General features: G+C 41.3%; 1 protein-coding gene and 1 pseudogene across 1 annotated transcript; both read right to left on the bottom strand.

The window, feature by feature from the left end:
* Positions 1-472: 472 nt before the first annotated feature.
* SLC5A8 (solute carrier family 5 member 8) lies at positions 473-7213 on the bottom strand (the record flags this gene model as incomplete). The annotated part of the gene is made up of 2 exons (XM_019651866.1): positions 5828-7213; positions 473-538 (listed from the first exon to the last, which is right to left on the bottom strand). Coding segments are annotated over exons 1-2 (417 nt in total), but the record flags the coding sequence as incomplete, so codon positions are not given.
* LOC109387762 (la-related protein 7 pseudogene) overlaps positions 6901-18798 on the bottom strand; it is a 43960-nt pseudogene continuing 32062 nt past the window's right edge.

The following is an 18798-nucleotide window of genomic DNA, read 5'->3' as shown; positions in this document are numbered from 1 at the left end:
CTAATGTCGTCCTATGTCAGTTCATTTTTTCAAACCTATTATTCAACATGTTGCAAAATACTATAAAACATACAACTTGTTTTCCCTTTGTTACAATTGCTACTCTCAGCTGCCCTTTCCGCTATCTTTGTCATCTCAATAATGCCTTTACAAATTTTGGTGAGGAGGTGGGATAAAGAAAAGCATATTTCTTCTAAAACAACATAACTGTTGCTTGATCTATATAATGTTTAACATTCACTGAAATCATCCTGTTTTTCCAGGAAGTAATATATTTGCTAAAACACTGTTTAATGATCTTAAGGGTTAAGGCTGTGTAAGTGACTAGTGGTTTTCCTTTTTTGTTTCCTTCTACTTTCAACATCTCTTTATTTACCTCTCATGTGTTTACCAAAAAAACCTGAACCAGATGCCTTAGCTAAAAACATTTTAGATGACAAAAGATAAAATAAACGAATGGAGAGCTACTTACTGTTTGAATAATGTAGAAGATTGTTCCTAAGAGACGAACATATCTGTTAAATCGAAGTTCTAAATACTGTTTCCAAAAAAAAAGGAAAAATGGTTAATATATTAAACCTCTGGACACCTTTTTTTTAAAATCAGCAACTTAAGAAGTAAAGGAGTTAGAAATTGAAAGCAACTTCATATCTAATTTGTATTCTCTATTTCTATTGTACTATTATTTTTATTTACATACAGCAAAATCGACTCTTGTTTTAGAGTACAGTTCAGTGGGTTTTAACACATACAGAACAGTTCCCTCACCCCCAGAAAACTCCCTCCTGTTGCTCTTTGGTAGTCAAACCCTCCCCCAACCTCTCAACCTTGGCAATCACTGATCTGTTCTCCATCCCTAGCTTTGCTTTTTCCAGAATTTCATATAAATGGAATTACATTCTGCATTTTTAGAATGAGCAAAGTGTTGATTCCCCCCTGCTTTTGGTATCTACTCCATAAATTTCCCTTAATTCACCTAGGGAATCAACCCTCTCCCACTGCAGGAGATTGTGATCGAGTTGTCAATCAAGGTGCCCTGCATCACATAGCCCAAGCTCAGCCAATCAGCTTCGCTTCCCAATGGGTATTTGAATCTTAGAGGCAAGATAGAAAGACAGAAAATGATTGGGGCAAAAGCAGATTGATTCTGACAGGGGGGCCTGAAGAGTCTGCCCTGGCTTTTGTCTTTTTCATAGTCTGTCTGTTCAGCTTTTCCCTGTTATATGTGCTACTCCCACATTCTTCCAATAATTTTTTTTTAACTTAAATCAGCCCGTCAGTTTCTGTTCAGAGCCAACGATGCTGCCAGTTCTTCCCACTGTCCTTGACATCTGCTATATCTTATGATCTACTCTGTTTCTCTCCTATATTACATATCATAATGCATTATAGAGTTAGAATTCTAGAATTTCAGAGCTGGAAGGGAGCTGGGGTCTAAGATATTCTTTAACTTACATATTATTACTACATGTAGAGAGAATTTTAAGGCTGACAATAGTCTTTTCATATAGCAGGGGGGAAAAGAGGAAAGAAAAACTGACATTAGGTCACGATCAGAGGAAATACACAGGATATTTTTGCTCCATAATCACAGCTAACATTTTTAGATTATTTGTTTTGTATACCATCCTCTCAGCAATTTCACAGGAAGGTTCTATGTATAAGCGCATGAGACGCTGGGGCCCCAAGAGAGTGCCAAGGTTGCAATCTGATCATTGTTAAGAGTCACAGTGCAAATCTAGGACCATCTCATGCCAAAATCTGTACATGTCACCACTACGTTATTTGAAATAAACAAGTAAACAAACTGACCACGTGTCTAAGACTCATACAGAGTGAGTGGGTGGCCCTGACACATAGTAGGACCTCCAAAAATAACTGATGGGTAAATAAATATACAGTGCAGTGCAGTATATTAGGAGACGAGCTCTAGCCCTTGTCCCAGCCTTACTCCGTACCCCACAAGCCTGGGGCAGTCATTCTAAATCTCAAGTTCCTCCTGTTGAAAATGAGGGTCCTAGAAATGAATCTTTCCTCTCTTACTTTGCAGAGTTTTGGAGACTATCAAATGATGTACATGGATGGGGAAATGTAAATTGTTCATTCAGACATAAGACATGAAGAAGCTGGTATCCAAACCACAGGCCCTGAGAATTTGAATCTCAGTGACTTACGGGTGTCAAAATCATCCAAGGATAATTTGGAAGGCATTTTAGAAAACTCAAGAAGTGTCTTAAAGCCTGGAAACAGGGCAGTGTTATCTCTTCAGAGCTGTTCTGTAAAATTCTATTAAGAAATGAATGTATATGCATAGAGACGCTTTTGCCTTTTCCGGGTACATATATCCACATTGCTAGAGACTAAAGAAAATTGAAGAGAAAAATGTAATGAAGGAAAGAATGTAGCAAGTTGAACCAAATAACTTGAATGCATGTGTGTATTTTTCCCCCCAAGATCAGCTGGATCCAGGCAAACCTATGGACTTAAGCACACATAAGGCCACCGCAAGACAGAGTCAAGAAGTCGACTATCTCAGCTATCAGTATTACCTGGTTGCTAAAGAAATACCCAGAGGCTTCCCAGAAGCCCAAGTCGCTGAGCTACAGGCTCTAGGCTCTAGGCAAAACTACAGAATAACAGAAGGTGCCTATAGCAACCAAGATCTCTCCCCATCCTCAGAACTTTGAATAACTTAGGGGCTCTAAGGCTTCTACTGAATACTTAAGAAGAAAAAAAAAAAAGAGTCTGGACAACTCAGTTCAAACACTCCAATTTTGCTGGATCCAAAAAGATACTGCAGGAGCAGTGAATGAAATCCCATTCCTGCATTTTATTTCTTTTTTGTTTTGTTTTGTTGTTTTTTATTTAATTTTTTTATTGTGAAATAAACATTTTTTAAATTAGTTTCAGCTGTACAACACAGTGCAATAGTTATACTTTTTACCCCTCAAAGTGACAGCCCCCTCCCTCAATCCACCACCCCAATCCCCCTCCATATTTCTTATCTGTGGGTCTGGAGGCTGCTAAACACCTGTCAGGACTACACTTTGAAGGCAGTGAGACATATCAAAAAGGCTCTGGGCTGGCCAAGTGGTGCGTTGGTTAGGAGTTGGCTTCGGACGCCAGCTCTGAACAGCAGGGTCCTGGTTCGGATCCCACATGAGGGCCAGTGATGCTGCGCCCTCTACAGCTAAGATGGTGAACAACAGCTCGACCTGGAGCTGGGCTACTGTGAGTTGCCTGCAACAGTGTAGGCTGCAGTGGAGCTGGCCGGCAGTGGGCGTGAGTGCCGTGAGCCATCGCGTGCGGCCGTCCAATGGCTGGCAAGCAACTGCCTCATCCGGGAAGAGTGCAATGATGATACCAACATGGGCCAGTGAAGTAACATCCTCCACAACTAGACTGAAGAATAAAAGCACAGCAACTTGTCTGTTCCCCTCCCCCAATTACCCAATTTTAAAAAAAGGGGGGGGGCTCTGAACAGCCAGTTTCAGCTAATAAACTGCAAATAGGGAGACATTTCATACTTGAGCAACAATGCCAGTATCACTCCAAGCCAGACTTCTTATTCTGTATGAGAGGCTGCACCTCTCAGCATAAAACAAACAAGTATTCCTCCAGAAACCTCACCAGAGCCTTCAGGAGCAGCCAATATGCACCACGGCACAGCCTCTAGGCAAGCGTCTACTTTGCTTCATGCTCCCTTCTGTAGCTTAACTTGCTCCAAGTCTCTTGGCTGCAAAATGGGGTTCTCACAGTACCTCCCTTACAAGGACTGTTTGGAGGATTGAGTTAGATAATGAATGTAAAACATTCATCCCAGGGCCCAGCATGGATTAAACATTCAATAAATGTTAGCTTTTGACCATTTTTAGCTGGAACCCTGCTAACTTAGGCTCCACCACTGGAAATGTGTGGAAAGTCTGTTTCTGGCAGAGTTAATGTTACTGGCCTGCAGAGGCACACATCAGCGCTCATCTGTGGGGACTGAGGTCGTCTTGTCAGGTTCTTCAAACCCTTTCTGAGATTTGGGGTTGGGTAACGACAGATCAGAGCTCACACCCAAATATCTATGTGTCCCACAAGGAAACATACATGAGTGGCATGGCCAGGTGTTCACATACTAACGTGTTGGAATATTTCTCACATTCGCTAAGAAATATGTTCTCTCACAGCTCCCTTGAAATAAGAATTCCCACCACCCCTGTCCATTTTCCCTTTTGCATTTTTGATAAAGACATTACAGTCAGAAACTGCGTTCCTGTGGCCATGGGTAAAGTGGCCCCAGGGTTGCCAGTTTCTTGGGTTTTCAAAAGAAGCCAGAATCGGGAGCTTCATTTGACTTCTCACCATCAATAAATGCTAAATTAATTTTGTTTTCATAACACCATAAGGGTTAAAAAAAATGACTAAAGTCTAAGTTTGGCCTGGGGCAACCACTTTGTTACCTTAGAGCAAATAAGAAACATTCCATCCTGCTCACTTCTGGGACAAAACTGAATTCTCCCAAACACAGTGACTAGACAGAGTATAAGGCAATGCAGTCCCAGGGGTGCCTTGCCCTGGATGACGTCAGGAGAGCTCATGCAATTTGTCACCAACACTTATTGTGTCAGTGGGGCCCTGTTCACAGCACCAGTTGAACCAGCCTCACTAGGAAACCACTTTCCAGTAGTCTGGAGTGGAGCAAACACCATATAAACTCAAGGACAGAGGAAGCTGCTGAGATTGAGGCTCAGAGCCTTCTGGATAACGGCCTATCAGAAAGGACACTTCTGCAGGATTGCGTGTGGGGCTCATGGCTTAGTACCTGACTGAAGGAGACCACTGAGGACACTGAACTGGACCCCACCAGTCCTCTGAGCTTGTACCCTCCCCCCGACACGCCCATTCAACAGCTCTTTCAACTAAACCAAACAGCCACCATCTTTGCAAAGCCCTTCCCTGCAGGCAACTTGAGAAAACCTATAACCAGTGGACTTGTGCAACAGGAAAGACGGTTTTTCCTTAATCATCTTCCATAGAGAGAGCAGGTAGAGCTGTTTAAGAACCTTGCAGCCAAGTTTTCCTAATGATCCCAAGATAACCACCTCTACCAGCACCACCACAACAAAACTGACGGCCGATATTTAGTCAGCACTTACCCTGTGCCAGATACTGCTCTAAATGCTAGACTAGCAGAATCTCATTTAATCCTCCCAACAACCTGGTGAGATGGGTGGTATTATTTTCATTTTGAGATCAAAAAATAGGAACAAAAGGTTAAATAAGTCACCCAAGGTTACCCAGCTAATAGGGGGCAGCATCTGGTCTCAAACCCAGATACTGGGACAAGACATCCAGCACCTTAACCACGGAGCGTGGGCCTCTCTTTGGAAGGTGTGTGTGTGTGTGTGTGTGTGTGTGTGTGTGTGTGGAGAGGGGAGAGTAAAACGACTCCCCCAGCTACCCTGGAAAAGTGAGTCTTACCTGACTGAGGACCTGGAACAGGGGATTCACTGCAAGGAGAAGGCGCTGAGACTTGAATGACTTACCCTCCACCAAGATAAAAAGTTTTCAAATCTTTCCCCTTGACTCGGAATTAAAGATATTAAAGCAGAAAGGGCCTTAGAGAGCACAAGTCTTAATCACTTTGGAAGTGTGCCTTCCTCACTGAGACCCTGAGAGTAACTCCAAGATTTTTTTCTCCTTTAAAGGATGCCTCTTCCCAAAAGGGGAGTGGAGGAGGTCAAATGGACCCACACAGGGAGAGGCTGCCGTCAGGAAAATCCCTTCAGGAGGTGAGGAGTCCTGCCTCTCCCTTCTGCAGCGCGCCCTCACCCCTTACCTCGTAGGTGCTGGTAATTCCCAGTTTATAGAACACTGGGAGGAAGACCTCCGCGCTGATGACCACCACTAGAAAGTAGGTGAGGCCGAAGATGCTGTATATGGTCCCAAAACGGTAGACCTCGGCGGGGGTGCCCAGGACGGTGACGGCTGACATAAAGCTGGCGGTGAGGGACAGCGCCACCGGCACGGCGTGCATTCTGCGGCCGCCCATCAGGAAGTCCTTGGAGGTCTCCCGGCTGCCCCCCGCGAAGGCATAGTAGATGCCGATGACCGCGGAGATCAGCAGCACGGCGGCGAACACCACGTAGTCCCACACCGTGAAGGTGCCGATACCCCGCGACGCGTCCATGGCCTCACGGTCGGCGGGGTCCTCCCTGCGCGTAAACTGGCGTCCTCGAGGTGCGCAGCCGGAGCTGGAGCTTTACCTGGGCGGCCTGGCGCTCACCTCTTATTTCCCCACGCCGCAGGCGCGGCGGGCGTGGCGCCCTGCGGGGATTGGAGGCGTCCTCCAGGTGTCTGTCCCGGAGAGCCCCGACAGCCCGGCGAAAGGGGGAGGGGGGACGCGCGCCCTCAGCAACCTCTGCACCCACCGCGGCCAACAGAGACCTTCGGGTCTGAGGTTTCCGGAGGCTCCCACGCCACGCTGAGCGCTCACCAGGTGCCAGGCCGGGTTGGCCCAGATCTCCCAGCCGCCGCGGACACCTGGGCAGGTGCGAACTGGATCCTCTTCCACGTCTGGCGAGCGCTCACCGCAAACGACCGATGAGGCAGTTGTCACCTTTACTTGTTTAGCTTTCCAGTTCAAAAGCCCGGGTCCTTATAAGAAGATACGCCTGGAGGTTTTGGGTCGCCTTATTTGATAAATTAATGGGCGATTAGGGTGACAGTGTGCACTAAGCCGAGGTGCCAGTCCTTAGGCAGGTAAGAAATTATAAAGGGGACGAGCGGGACGACTCTGTGCTATTGGTTGCCTGTGCTTTCATTCAAAAATGACTTTTGATGCCCGACAGTCTCTCGTACAAATGATAGTTGCTGTAATATTAATGAGCCTTGCCTACTATTTAATGAGCCTTACCATGTGATACACTGGCACTTGACACATCGACTAGCGTAATTCTTCCTATTATCCTTGTTGAGATAGGAATCGTCTCCATTTTTCAAAGGAGGAAACTGGTTTAGAAAGGTTAAATCACTTGCCCAAGGAAATGCTGGAAATTAAGATTTTTAATCCAGTTATGATTTCAGAATTGGTTTTCTTAATCATGTGCTGTGCTTTGTAGAGTCCAAATGTAGACGTGTGTTTGTTAAATGTAGGCATAAATATGTACACTTAAGTGAAGACGCTTGAAAACATATGGAAGACAAAATCATTGCCAGTGTCAGTGCTCAGGACATATTTTAAGTGGCTTGCCTTGAAGTGTTACTAACAACACATGAGTCACGCTTGTAAAGCAATGTGATTCTTGGGTTTTTCTTTTAAAATAGACACTCCAGCCAAATGTGCCCGGGCAAAGGTCTGTTTCAGGCCATGCTTGTTCATTTTCATACATCTGTATAATTTGGTCCTTGATAAACAAGCCTTGATTGTTAAACAGAATGCATTTAACTGAGCCCAGTATGTGAAGAGGAAATAGAAGTTAAATCCAAGTAATGCAATCATTTAAACAAATATGTGTTTTGGAATTGTGTCACAACTGTGTGAAGTTTAGTATGTCTGATATATATTTATCTATACCTATGCGTATACATACATATACGATGTCTGACAATTAAGTTCGAGAACTCATCCTAGAAAAAGTGCTCCATACCTCATTGCTGAATATCACTACTGTCACCTCCAAAGCACTCCCCTTGGGAAGCTAAGGCATCGATGCCAGCACCTAGTCCACCCTTAAGCAATTTTGGAACTCTTTTTCTGGAATGGCCATCAGAGCTGTCGTCATATTACCCTTGATGTCCTGAATGTCATCAAAATGTCTTCCTTTCAGTATTTCCTTTATCTTCGGTAAAGAAAGAAGTCATTGGGGGCCAGATCAGGTGAGTAGGGAGGGTGTTCCAATACAGTGATTTGTTTACTGGCTAAAAACTCCCTCACAGACAGTGCCATGTGAGCTGGTGCATTGTCGTGATGCAAGAGCCATGAATTGTTGGGGGAAAGTTCAAGTCGCCTAACTTTTTCACGCAGCCTTTTCAGCACTTCCAAACAGTAAACTTGGTTAACTGTTTGTCCAGTTGGTACAAATTCATAATGAATAATCCCTCTGATATCAAAAAAGGTTAGCAACATCATTGCAACAAGTTCGTGAACTTAATTATCTGAAAATATATACAAAATATATACTATAGAAATATGTAGTATAGAAAAAATATACAGTATATACAGAGGGTGCCAAAAAAATGTATACACATTTTAAGAAAGGAAAACTGTATTAAAATTATAATACTCAATATATACCAATAACAAAAGATGAATACAAGTCACATTTGACTTCTGCAGTTTCAAGCCATGCTCAAAGTGGTTCCCGTCAGCATCCAGATACTTCTGATTATGGAGAACTACTGCTTGAGCAATGCTGACCAAAGTGACCATGCGTAAACATTTTTTTGGCACCGCTGATATATAAACAACCTATAAATGTAACACAGAGGAATCCAGCCCAGGAAACCTTCTAGTAATTACATGCACTTTCTGGGAACTTCCTTTAAAGCCAATAGCCCTAGAGAAAAATGATATTTAAACAAAACTTGTTTTCTTTTGATATCTAGAGTTAAGAACAGAACCTCAGGTAACTGATGACCAATATATCTTTGTAGTCACGTTAGAGGAAGAACAGCTCGAGGTTAAACTCTAGACTCTGAAACTATCCACAAGCCATGATATCTTGGGCAAGTACGTCTATGCCTTAGCTTCCCATATCTAAAATGCAGATAATAATTCTTTACTCATAGTGTTGTAGAGGATTGGATGAGATTATATGCAAATATCCCTGGCACTGTAAGTGCTGGCATTATAAAACTCTTTAGCTGCTTTCAAATTTATTTTGAAATAAATTTGGGCTGGTATAGTCTTGGAAGTACCACTACTAGAAATGACCTGTTTTCCCTATTTGCCCTTGCTTTATTACTTTTACATAATATCATGAACTGTGTATAATCTATATGCTGTTCTTTCAGGTCTTTCAAATGCCTGATATATGCAATCAAATAATGTTTTCAAAAAAGAATACCTGGATTCTCTATTCTCTGAGCATTTGCCTGTATAAGGTTGTTTATCTGTTGTTTTCACACATGAGAAGAAAATTCAGCTAAATAAACCTTAGGTCATAACCTTCTTATTCAAAATTTGTAGATATTTTCCTATTGTCCTTTTAAAAGTTTAAAAAATTTTTAAATTACAGTTCACATTCAATATTATATTAGTTTCAGGTGTACAGCATAGAGGTTAGACATCTATATAACTTACAAAGTGATCTCCCAATAAGTCTAGTACTCACCTGACACCATACATAGTTATTACAATATTATTGACTATATTCCCTATGTTACATCTCCATGACTACTCTGTAACTGCAATTTGTACTTATTTTTTTAATGATAATGTTCAAAACATTTATTTACTAAATGACTTTGTGATTGATTTATATAAGATAATTTCAACAAATGTTTAATGAAAAATTGTGGTATACAATATACCTGTCTCTAGAAAAAAGTCTAATTTACAAGTTAAAGAAAAAAAGGTATTTAAATAAATGTAGGGTTTTTTTAAAAAAACATTCTTTATTCATTGTTACCATAATAAAAATGGATTTCCTAAAAATAGCTCGAGCAGCCAATGACATCTTAAGAAATGAACCAAAATTGTTTTCAATCGTATTCAGAAAATCTAATATGCTTGCTTGCTTGTTGAGTCTCTGCAAGTCTAATCTTGGTATAACCTCTTCTCCCATTCTATGCCTGTCTTTATGTTGTGCGTCCTTTTTCTTTTTAAGATGCGTCCATCTTTTACAACTCCAGTATCCTTTTCCTCTTCAGTAGAGTCTTCTAAATCTTTGTATTCTTTGGACACTTCTGAGGCTTTTTTAAGGTTGTCTTTCTGAGCAGTTTTTCTTGACTTTTGATCTGGGGGTGAGGCATTCCGCATCTCATCTTCAGACCTACTTCTCTTCCTCTTCCCTGTTCTGACCAAAGGTGAGCTGGTGACTTCAGCTCTTTCCCATTTCCTCTTTTTCTTTGAGGGTGGCTTCTGGGGTTCAACGACCTCTCCTTCAGATCCCTCACACGTGGTCCTGGGCCTCTTCACTTTGCAGCCACTGCTCTCCTAGCCTGTGTCCACGTTCGACCCTCTCATCTGGAGACCCTTCTTCACTCGCCCTTTCTTCTTCTTTGTCTTTTCTTCAGCTACTCTAAGGGCAGAAATGGGTTTGTTTTTCGTGGTTTTAGGAAACATACCAGGTTTTCTCGGTGCTTCCTCTGGTGGGTTGTCAAGACACTCAAACGCTTTTGCTGCTTGTTCTTTCGTTTCAAATTCCACAAAGGCAAATCCCTTTGGGTCTCCAGTAGACTTCCAATGCGGTATACTTATATAAACAACATTGCCCCCTTTCCCGAATACTCTTTCAATGCAGCTGTGATTAATATTTTGGGGAAGTAATTCCACATCCACTGTCCACTCATCCTCTTTCTGTGGCCTTTCGCCCCAGAGGCTTTTTTCTCCTGATTCTGGTGCCTTCTAAATCCAGCTCTACAACAGCTGAAATTTTCAGGGCTCTGGCTATTAGCTTTCCATCAGTGGTCAATTTTCTCATTTTGTTACAAGACACGAGAAGTGATATTATCAACATACCCATCTCTAGATTTTTCTATCTGCTCTCGAAAAAAATCTACCCTTGTGAAGACTTGCATCTCCAAACCAAAAGTCCACTTGCTTAGCGATATCTGCAACCATCTGTTGAACTTGAGACTATTCCTTTTCTTTCTCCTGTTTCTTTTCAGTACTTTCCAGAGAGACTCTGGACAGAGGATACGGGGCACAACGATGGCCAAACTTTTATACTGAAACCTGGGAACTAAGGGAATGTCCACATACTCAAAAAAAGAGAAGACCTTCTGTATCCTTCACCCATTCGTCTCTTTCCCAGACTCTTTCCCCAAGAGTGTAAATCTCCACTCAGTGTGTTTCAATACATCAGGTAATCACCGTGGACTGTTTGCTCTCTAGACCTGCTGCACAGTTAATTCCCTGGGATCTCAGTGTATTATACTCTGAGGATTTTCCCTGTCTTTATCCAGTTGACCTCGTATTTCCTGAATCTCATGTTTCTTCTTTGGTATGCTCCTTTGTCTTGGCTGTATGCACCATCCAGTAGCTTCCTGAGAAAGAGTTCACAGGAGAGATTTCTTTTGAGAGGCAGCAAGTCTGAAAAAGCCTTCATTCTCCTCTCATACTTGGTGGATTGTTGGGTATAGGCTTGTCAACAACAGTCATGCATCGCATAACACTGTTTTGGTCAGCAGTGGAGCGCGAATACAATGGCAATCCCATGAAGCTATAATGGCGCCGAAAAACTCCTATCACCTAGCGAAGTCATAGCCACAGTGACGTAGTGTAATGTATTACTCACCGCTATTAATGAGGATGTAAAAAAATATTTTTGTACAGCTGTACAAGGTGTTTGTGTTCAGCTAGGTATTATTACGAAAGTAAAAAAGTTAAAAAATTAAAAAGTTTATGAAGTAAAAAAGTTACAGTATGCTAAGGTTAACTTATTATTGAAGAAGAATATTTTTATAAATTTAGTGTAGCCTAGGTGCACAGGGTTTATAAAGTCTACAGTGTACAGTATGTCCCAGGCCTTCACATCCACTCACCCCTAACTCACTGACTCACCCAGAGCAACAGCCAGTCCTGTGAGCTCCATTCATGGTAAGTGCCCAATACAGGCACCATTTTAATCTTTTATCCTGTAGTTTTACTGTACGTTTTATATATTTAGACATGTTTAGACACACAGATACTTACCCTTGTGTTACAGTTACTTGCCTATAGTATTCAGTCCAGTAACATGTTGTACAGGCTTGCGGCCTACAAGCAAGTCTACACCATACAGTCTAGCTGTGTATATAATAGGCTATCCAGGGGTCGGCAAACTGCAGCTCGCAAACCACATGCGGCTTTTTGGGTACATTCCGTCTCAAAAGTTTGCTGACCCCTGGAAGAGCCAATCCTGTCCCTCACAACAATTTAAAAATTATTCGAGAGCCATAAAACAAATGAAATCACCATTATGTGAATAATATCTTTTAAAAATGTTATAAATGAAACTATGACAGTTTTCTTTTCATTTTCAATTTTACTTCAGAGCCACATGTACAAACCCAAAGAGCCACATGTGGCTTGTGACCACAGTTTGCCAACCCCCTGGCAGCTCTTCTGTCTCAAAAGTTTGCCGACCCCTGGGCTATCCCATCTAGGTTTCTCTAAGTATACTCAGTAATGTTTGCACAGTGACGAAATCACCCAGTGACACATTTTTCAGAACATATCCCTGTCGTTAAGTGACTCATGACTGTTTTGGGCTTTTCTAATGGGGCTTCCTGGCTAAGTTCATTAGGGGGTTCCCAAATGTCAACATCATTAATGTCTTCTCCTTCTTCATGGTCTTCCTTTCCTTCCTCTTCTTCTCCCTCTTCCTCCACTTCCTCCTCCTCCCCTTTCTCCTCCCCTTCTTGCCCTGTCAATTATCAAGAACGGAAAAATCAGCGATTTACTTACCCCTATGTTTCTGGTGCCTAGTACCATACCTGATGCCCCGAAGGCATTTAATCTGAACTCAAATTAACAATGTAACTTGAAATCCAGTGAACTTTATTCCTCTACTTAGTGAGCTATCTTCAAGGGAAATGAAAATGTGAGAGTAAAATAATGGAAGAGCTCCTCCACTTGGAGGAATTGTATGCGACAATTAAACTTAGCATCATGAGGACTGACACATCCTTGATTTACTCTACTTTTCAGCAGCATTTCACAGAGTGGATGGTTCTCTCCTTGAAACTCTTGGCTTCCAGCACATTCTCCTGGTTCTCCTCTTGCCTTACACATTGATCCTTCCCAGTCTCCTTTGCAGGAACTCCCTTCTATTCCTAAACTCTAAATGGTGGAGTGTCTCAGGGTTTAGTCCTCTCTAGCTGTAAATTCCATTTATATGCTGGTCATCCACATAGCTCTCTCCAGCCCTGACTTTTCCCCTGAACTGCAGATTCTTTATATCCAGTGACCACACAGCATCTCCACTGGGAGGTCTAATAGGTATCTCAAACTTTGCATGGCCAAACCCCAACCTTTTGATATCCATTCCCCCAAACCTGCTGCTCTGCCCCAGACATTCCTGGTTCAATCGATGACACCATCACCTACCCAGCTGCTTAGGTCAAACCCTTGTAATCACAAGATGTCTTTGTGTGCAGTAGTTATGAACCTTGACTCTGCAGCCAGAATACCTGAGATCTACCATTTCCTATGTGGGCCAACCCTACACAAACCATCAAACCTCTTTGTGCCTGAGTTTTCTCATCCAAAAGTGCCTACCTATGGGACTGTTGTGAAGATGTGAATGAATGTATGTTAAAACTTTAAGAACCTGGCATAAGGAAAGCACTAGAAAGACATTCAGTATTACTGTTGTTATTAATATACATAAAGCATAGAAACAGGGTCTGGCACAGAGTATGTATTGTGACAGTCAGCTTTTGCTCTTACTAATAGTATTGATTCCTCTTTTACTCTGATGTATCACATTCAACTCAAAGCAGGTCCTATAGGCTTTATATTCAAAATACAACTGAAATACTGTATAACTACTTCTCCCTGTCTGCACCAACCCAAGCTATCGACTTCTTTCAGTTGAATCCCAGGATATTCTGCTAATTTATCTCCCTGACCCCATAGTCTGTTTTCACATATGAAACTGATAGTATTACTCCTTGTTCAGAATCTTCCACTGGCTTCCAAAGTACTCAGGCCTTGAGCATAGCCAGCAAGGCTGTCCCTAACCCGGCACCTGGCTACTTGGCCAGCATCAGCTGTGCCACTTTGCCCTCCCTCACATCAGCCTCCTTGCCTTTCTTTGAGCACATCTAGCAAGCTCTGCCACAGGGCCTTTGCAGTTACTGCTCTCTTACCAGAATGCTTTTTCCCTAGGTAGTTCTGTGGCTCACTCTCTCACATCACTCAGCTGTGCTGAAACATCACCTCTGACCAGTCATAACTTCCTTTCCTTAATTATTCTGTATTAGATGCAACCCTCTGCCTCCACCCCCATTATTCCCTTTCCTCTGGATATATATTTTATTTATATAGAGATCTATACATATCATATAGATATAAATAAATATACATAGTATTATGTGTTTTGTTTGTTTTCCCTCCATTTATCACTACCTGCCATTATACTACCCACTCCTGCCCTGTATAGAGCCATGTTGTGGGGGACGGTGCGGATGTTACAAGAAGTAGGCTTAATCAGCTTGACTTCATACCTCCACTTCAGCTTATGAGGTAGTGTTCACAATTAGAGGATAGATTTGGATTTCTTGGGCTAGGAAGCCACAGGCACATTCAGCGTAAGTTCCCATGTGTCATCCTTGCAGCCTTGGAAATCACGCAGGTTGCCTTAAATTTCTTCTTTTAAAGTACTCACAGAAGTATTCATCTTGTGCATCATTTTCATGCACGTCTTTAGTCTTTATTGTTCATCTTGTTTTTCTGGGGGTTTTTTGCATTAAACATTTATTACATAAACACTGGGTATTCTATGGGTGCTCTGTGAGCACAGACATATGTCCTATGATAATTATTTACCTATGATATAACAGTCTATTTTAATGGGATTGGTGGTGTTTTTAGTATTAATTTGGGGATTCAAGAGAAAAATATGTTTCCTGTTGAAATTAATATTAATTATATTTTCAGCCTATGAGAAAATTAGCTACATTTTCTCCCCATAAGGGCCTTTATTCAGGAACAATTATCTACATTAGTTGGGGGAATGTTGTACGTTATTTACTTGTTTATTTATATAGTCTATGTCTTGCCTGCTGAAATGTTCTGTGGGACAGGGATATTGTGTTATGTAAAACAATACCTGGTGCATGTAGACATTCAATAAATAAATATGAATAAACATTAAAAATTACTTACATTGCAATGAGAAAACACTTTTTCTTTTGTTTTGAAAAATAGTAACATGAATGGTTAATGATTGTCATTATATTAACATATGAGAACAAAGACACGCTAGAAGAAAAAAAATACAAAAATAATCACAGTTTTTGGAAAGCTGTGATTATGGAGGATTTTTTTTTTTGCTAAAACTTCTAAATTTTCTGAAATGTTATTTTATTTTTAAAAACTAAGTAATGTCCCACGTGAAAGCACATTGAACTGAAAGTCCAGAGATCTGGATTCCAGTACTGACTATGCTGTGTGACCTTAGGCAAGTCTCTGAATGTGTCTGCGCCTCTGTTTCCTCTTTGGGAAATAGGTCTTAGGACTTCCCAGCTCCAAAATCCTGATTCTCCTCTCTGCCAACATGAGCCACTCTCTCCGTAGTGCCTATTCGTCCCTCTGGGCCAGAGGGTAGAAACACTCTAGAATAGGAGTAGGCCAGTCTAAATAGGGGAATTGTTTTCATTGCTAATGATCTTTCTGATTATTATTTTCTTTCAAGTGAGAGAGCCTGCTGTCGTGGCAGTGACTGCTCCAGTTTCTGGCAGTGCGGTGTGACCAGTTCTCCCAATTTCATTCTCCCTGAGTTTCAGGAATACCTCAGGAAGCTGCAAGCCCAGCTGGTGGCTGGTGGGAAGATGCAGCACAGCACATTCCACAACGTTAGGCTCCTGCTTTTCTGGTTTGGGTGGAGCCACGGGTTGGCCCTGGGCTGGCGATGACTTCTCTTTGCTTTCATTACGTAGGGTTTTTGCTTCCCCGGAGACACTAGAGAACCACAGGTAGGTTAAGCTGGCTTCCACTGCCCATCTGATGGGGCAATACTCGGGGCTAGAAGGCTAACCTCAAAAACCCCTGTATGTTACAGGCTGTTTTTCACTTTAAATAGACTCATTTGAAGTGCATGGTGTGATCACTCCATGCTTCATAAGATGAGTTAGTTAGTCAGGGCAGTACCTGGAGATTTCTGATCCAGTGAACAAGCGCTCCTCATGCCATGAAGCCGTGACATGGAACCCAGCTGACTCTCAGTTTCAAAATCTCTAATCATGAGAAAGAATTTCTTTAGTTCATTTGCACCTCTACTTATGACACATACAAGTCCCAATTTCATGATAGAGTGAAGGCACACCTTTGTGTCAATATAGTGATCATTTCCCTAAAGTCTTTCAAATGAATGTACAAATGTTACTGCATCATTATGACTGGAATCGTAGAGTAAGTACGTCAGTCTGCTTACAGAAAAATCAGGAAATAACCCAGCTTTTGAGCACAGGATGTTCTCAAGACAGTGTTGCTACACCTGTGATTAGAAGAATCATTCTTTTGGATTAAATGAGTTAACACACGTAAAGCACTTAAAACGATTCCTGGCATATAGTAAGTGCTCAAAAAAAGTTAGCTTTGGTTGATTGATTATTATATTCAAATACATTTGTGGTCCCTTTTTCCTCTAGGAGGGGAGAATGTTGTTGAAGGCAGAGATTCTCCCCCACCCCCAATCATCATAGAAAAATTAGAATATGCAGATAAGCAAAAAGAAGAAGACCTGATATACCCTCAGTCTGACCCAGGTTTTTATGATAGATATTCCTCAATATTTTATATAGAGGGAGTAAAGTATTTGTAAATGTCATCATCAACACACAGCATATATTGAGTACCTATCATGTATAAGATGTAGGCTAGAAACTAATATAAAAAGAAATGTGTCACACAATCGTTGACTTCAAGGACCTTATAGTCTAGTTGTGGAGATGGGACTTAGAAGGGAAGTTAAAAAAAATCCATAATAGCAGAAAATCACCCATAAACATAGCTGTGATTTTTTTAAGTTAGCATTTATACCCAGACCTGAAAAAGATGTATGTGGAATTTGTATCAATCTAATAGCCTAAGAAGTCCTGTGGTAAATCTTTTTTGTAAAGTCACCTATCTCAGAGCAGGTATCCATTCACCAAGTTACTTTGTAACTTAAGATAAGGTGTGCTTCTATTCTTCCTGAGACCTAGAAATGCCTAAGGGAAATGTCTGATGAATGTGCCCCCCCCCCCAGCAAACTGTACTTGACTCTCAAGCTCCACTTGACATGGGCTCTCACTGGAGATTTTGTCAAGGGTCCAGTCCAATCCTCTCTGTGACAGAACTAGCACAGGACTATCTTTCTACTGCAGCAAATGGGCCCAAAGCCTCTAAGATAAGGAGAAGGGCCATTAGCAGAGAACGAACAGTCCAAATTTCTTGTAAAGATAGAAGGGAAAGAACAGATCTTCACATTGCATGGGTTCTGCTCACTGGCACTGTGAGTATCTCCTTTGCCTCTTTATTCTCCCAACAAGTAAAGAGAAAGACTTGAACAAGGAGACTAGTAGCGGGGGAAGCCAGGTTATACCTAGAACCTCCTAAGGCAGATGTAATACTATTATTGAGTTTGAAATGTAGAATGTCCCATCCTTATGAACAGGTTATGTTCGTAAAATCTATTTATTTACAAAACGTGTTTGGAACTAAATATATTCCACACCCTGCCTGAAATTATCATCTCCCCCTTTTGATTTATTATTATTTTTAAATTTTTGATATTAGTTTAGTTTGAGGGGGTCCCTGATTTTATTAAAATTTTAATTTTATCAAGTTGATATAAGTATCTGGGTAAAAAAGTCAAATGGTACTACAAGGCTTATAAGTAAATAACCAATACCCACTTCCACAAGTATCCTAACCCCTGATTCCCACCCCCCCAGAAAAACCACTTTATATCCTTTTAGTTGATTCTTCTAGTATCGACTTCCATATTTCTAAGTAACTATGTACCATAGCTATTCCTTTTTTTTTTCTTAATTTTTTTTGAGGGTGGAGGGGCAGTGTGTTTTTCCAGGACCCATCAGCTCCAAGTCAAGTAGTTGTTTCAATCTAGTTGTGGAGGGCGCACCTCAGTGGCCCATGTGGGAATCGAACAGGCAACCTTGGTGTTATGAGCACTGCACCCTGAGCTCTAACCACCTGAGCTAACCAGCTATCCCAATATAGCTATTTCTTGATATTTTAAGGCTTTGGTATTTTCTATTAACCTCTTACTAGGGAAACTGGGAATTTAGCACCCTTATCAGGCCCCCTTCTTTCCCCACCTTCATACACACACACACACACACACACACACACACACACACTTCCTGTCCCTAACTTTCCCAATAGCGATACCTCATAATTTTTTGTTAGAGAAAAAACTCAGCATATATCTTATTATGACTATATAAATATTATTCACAGCCAACTCACACAGTGCGCTAAGAAGAAATTGATTTTTATATGTAACCTTTATCTTTTCCTAGAGTTAAGAATTGTTTCTCTCTCTGTCTCTCTTCATTTGCTTGTTTTCTTTGAACCGCTTAGCAATTCTTTCCTCTTTCATGTCCGATTACTCTCCATCCTCAGGCCAAGATACAGATTTACAAAAGCAGTAGCAAGTCTCAATTTTCTTCCAACTTTAGGCATCTCACTTTGTACTCAATAAGATACAATTCTTGAAAAAATAGTTGGTTAATCAAAAAAACTCTTAAGCTTTTACAAGACATTTCCTATTGATAGAATGAGAACCTAATTGCCTTTCCTGCATGCTAGCAAAATTCTTCTACTGACTTTCTTCTACAGAAAAGTAACTTTTCACTTTTAAAAATAAAACTGGAAACTACTGAAAGCACGAAGAAAAATATTTCAAAGGAATATCATGTTGAGTACAGAAGGCA

This window comes from Hipposideros armiger, unplaced genomic scaffold (genome assembly GCF_001890085.2).
Source record: "Hipposideros armiger isolate ML-2016 unplaced genomic scaffold, ASM189008v1 scaffold_168, whole genome shotgun sequence".
Classification (NCBI taxonomy): domain Eukaryota; kingdom Metazoa; phylum Chordata; class Mammalia; order Chiroptera; family Hipposideridae; genus Hipposideros; species Hipposideros armiger.
The sequence above is the reverse complement of the archived record's forward strand: the minus strand, read 5'-3'. Positions and strand labels throughout refer to the sequence as shown.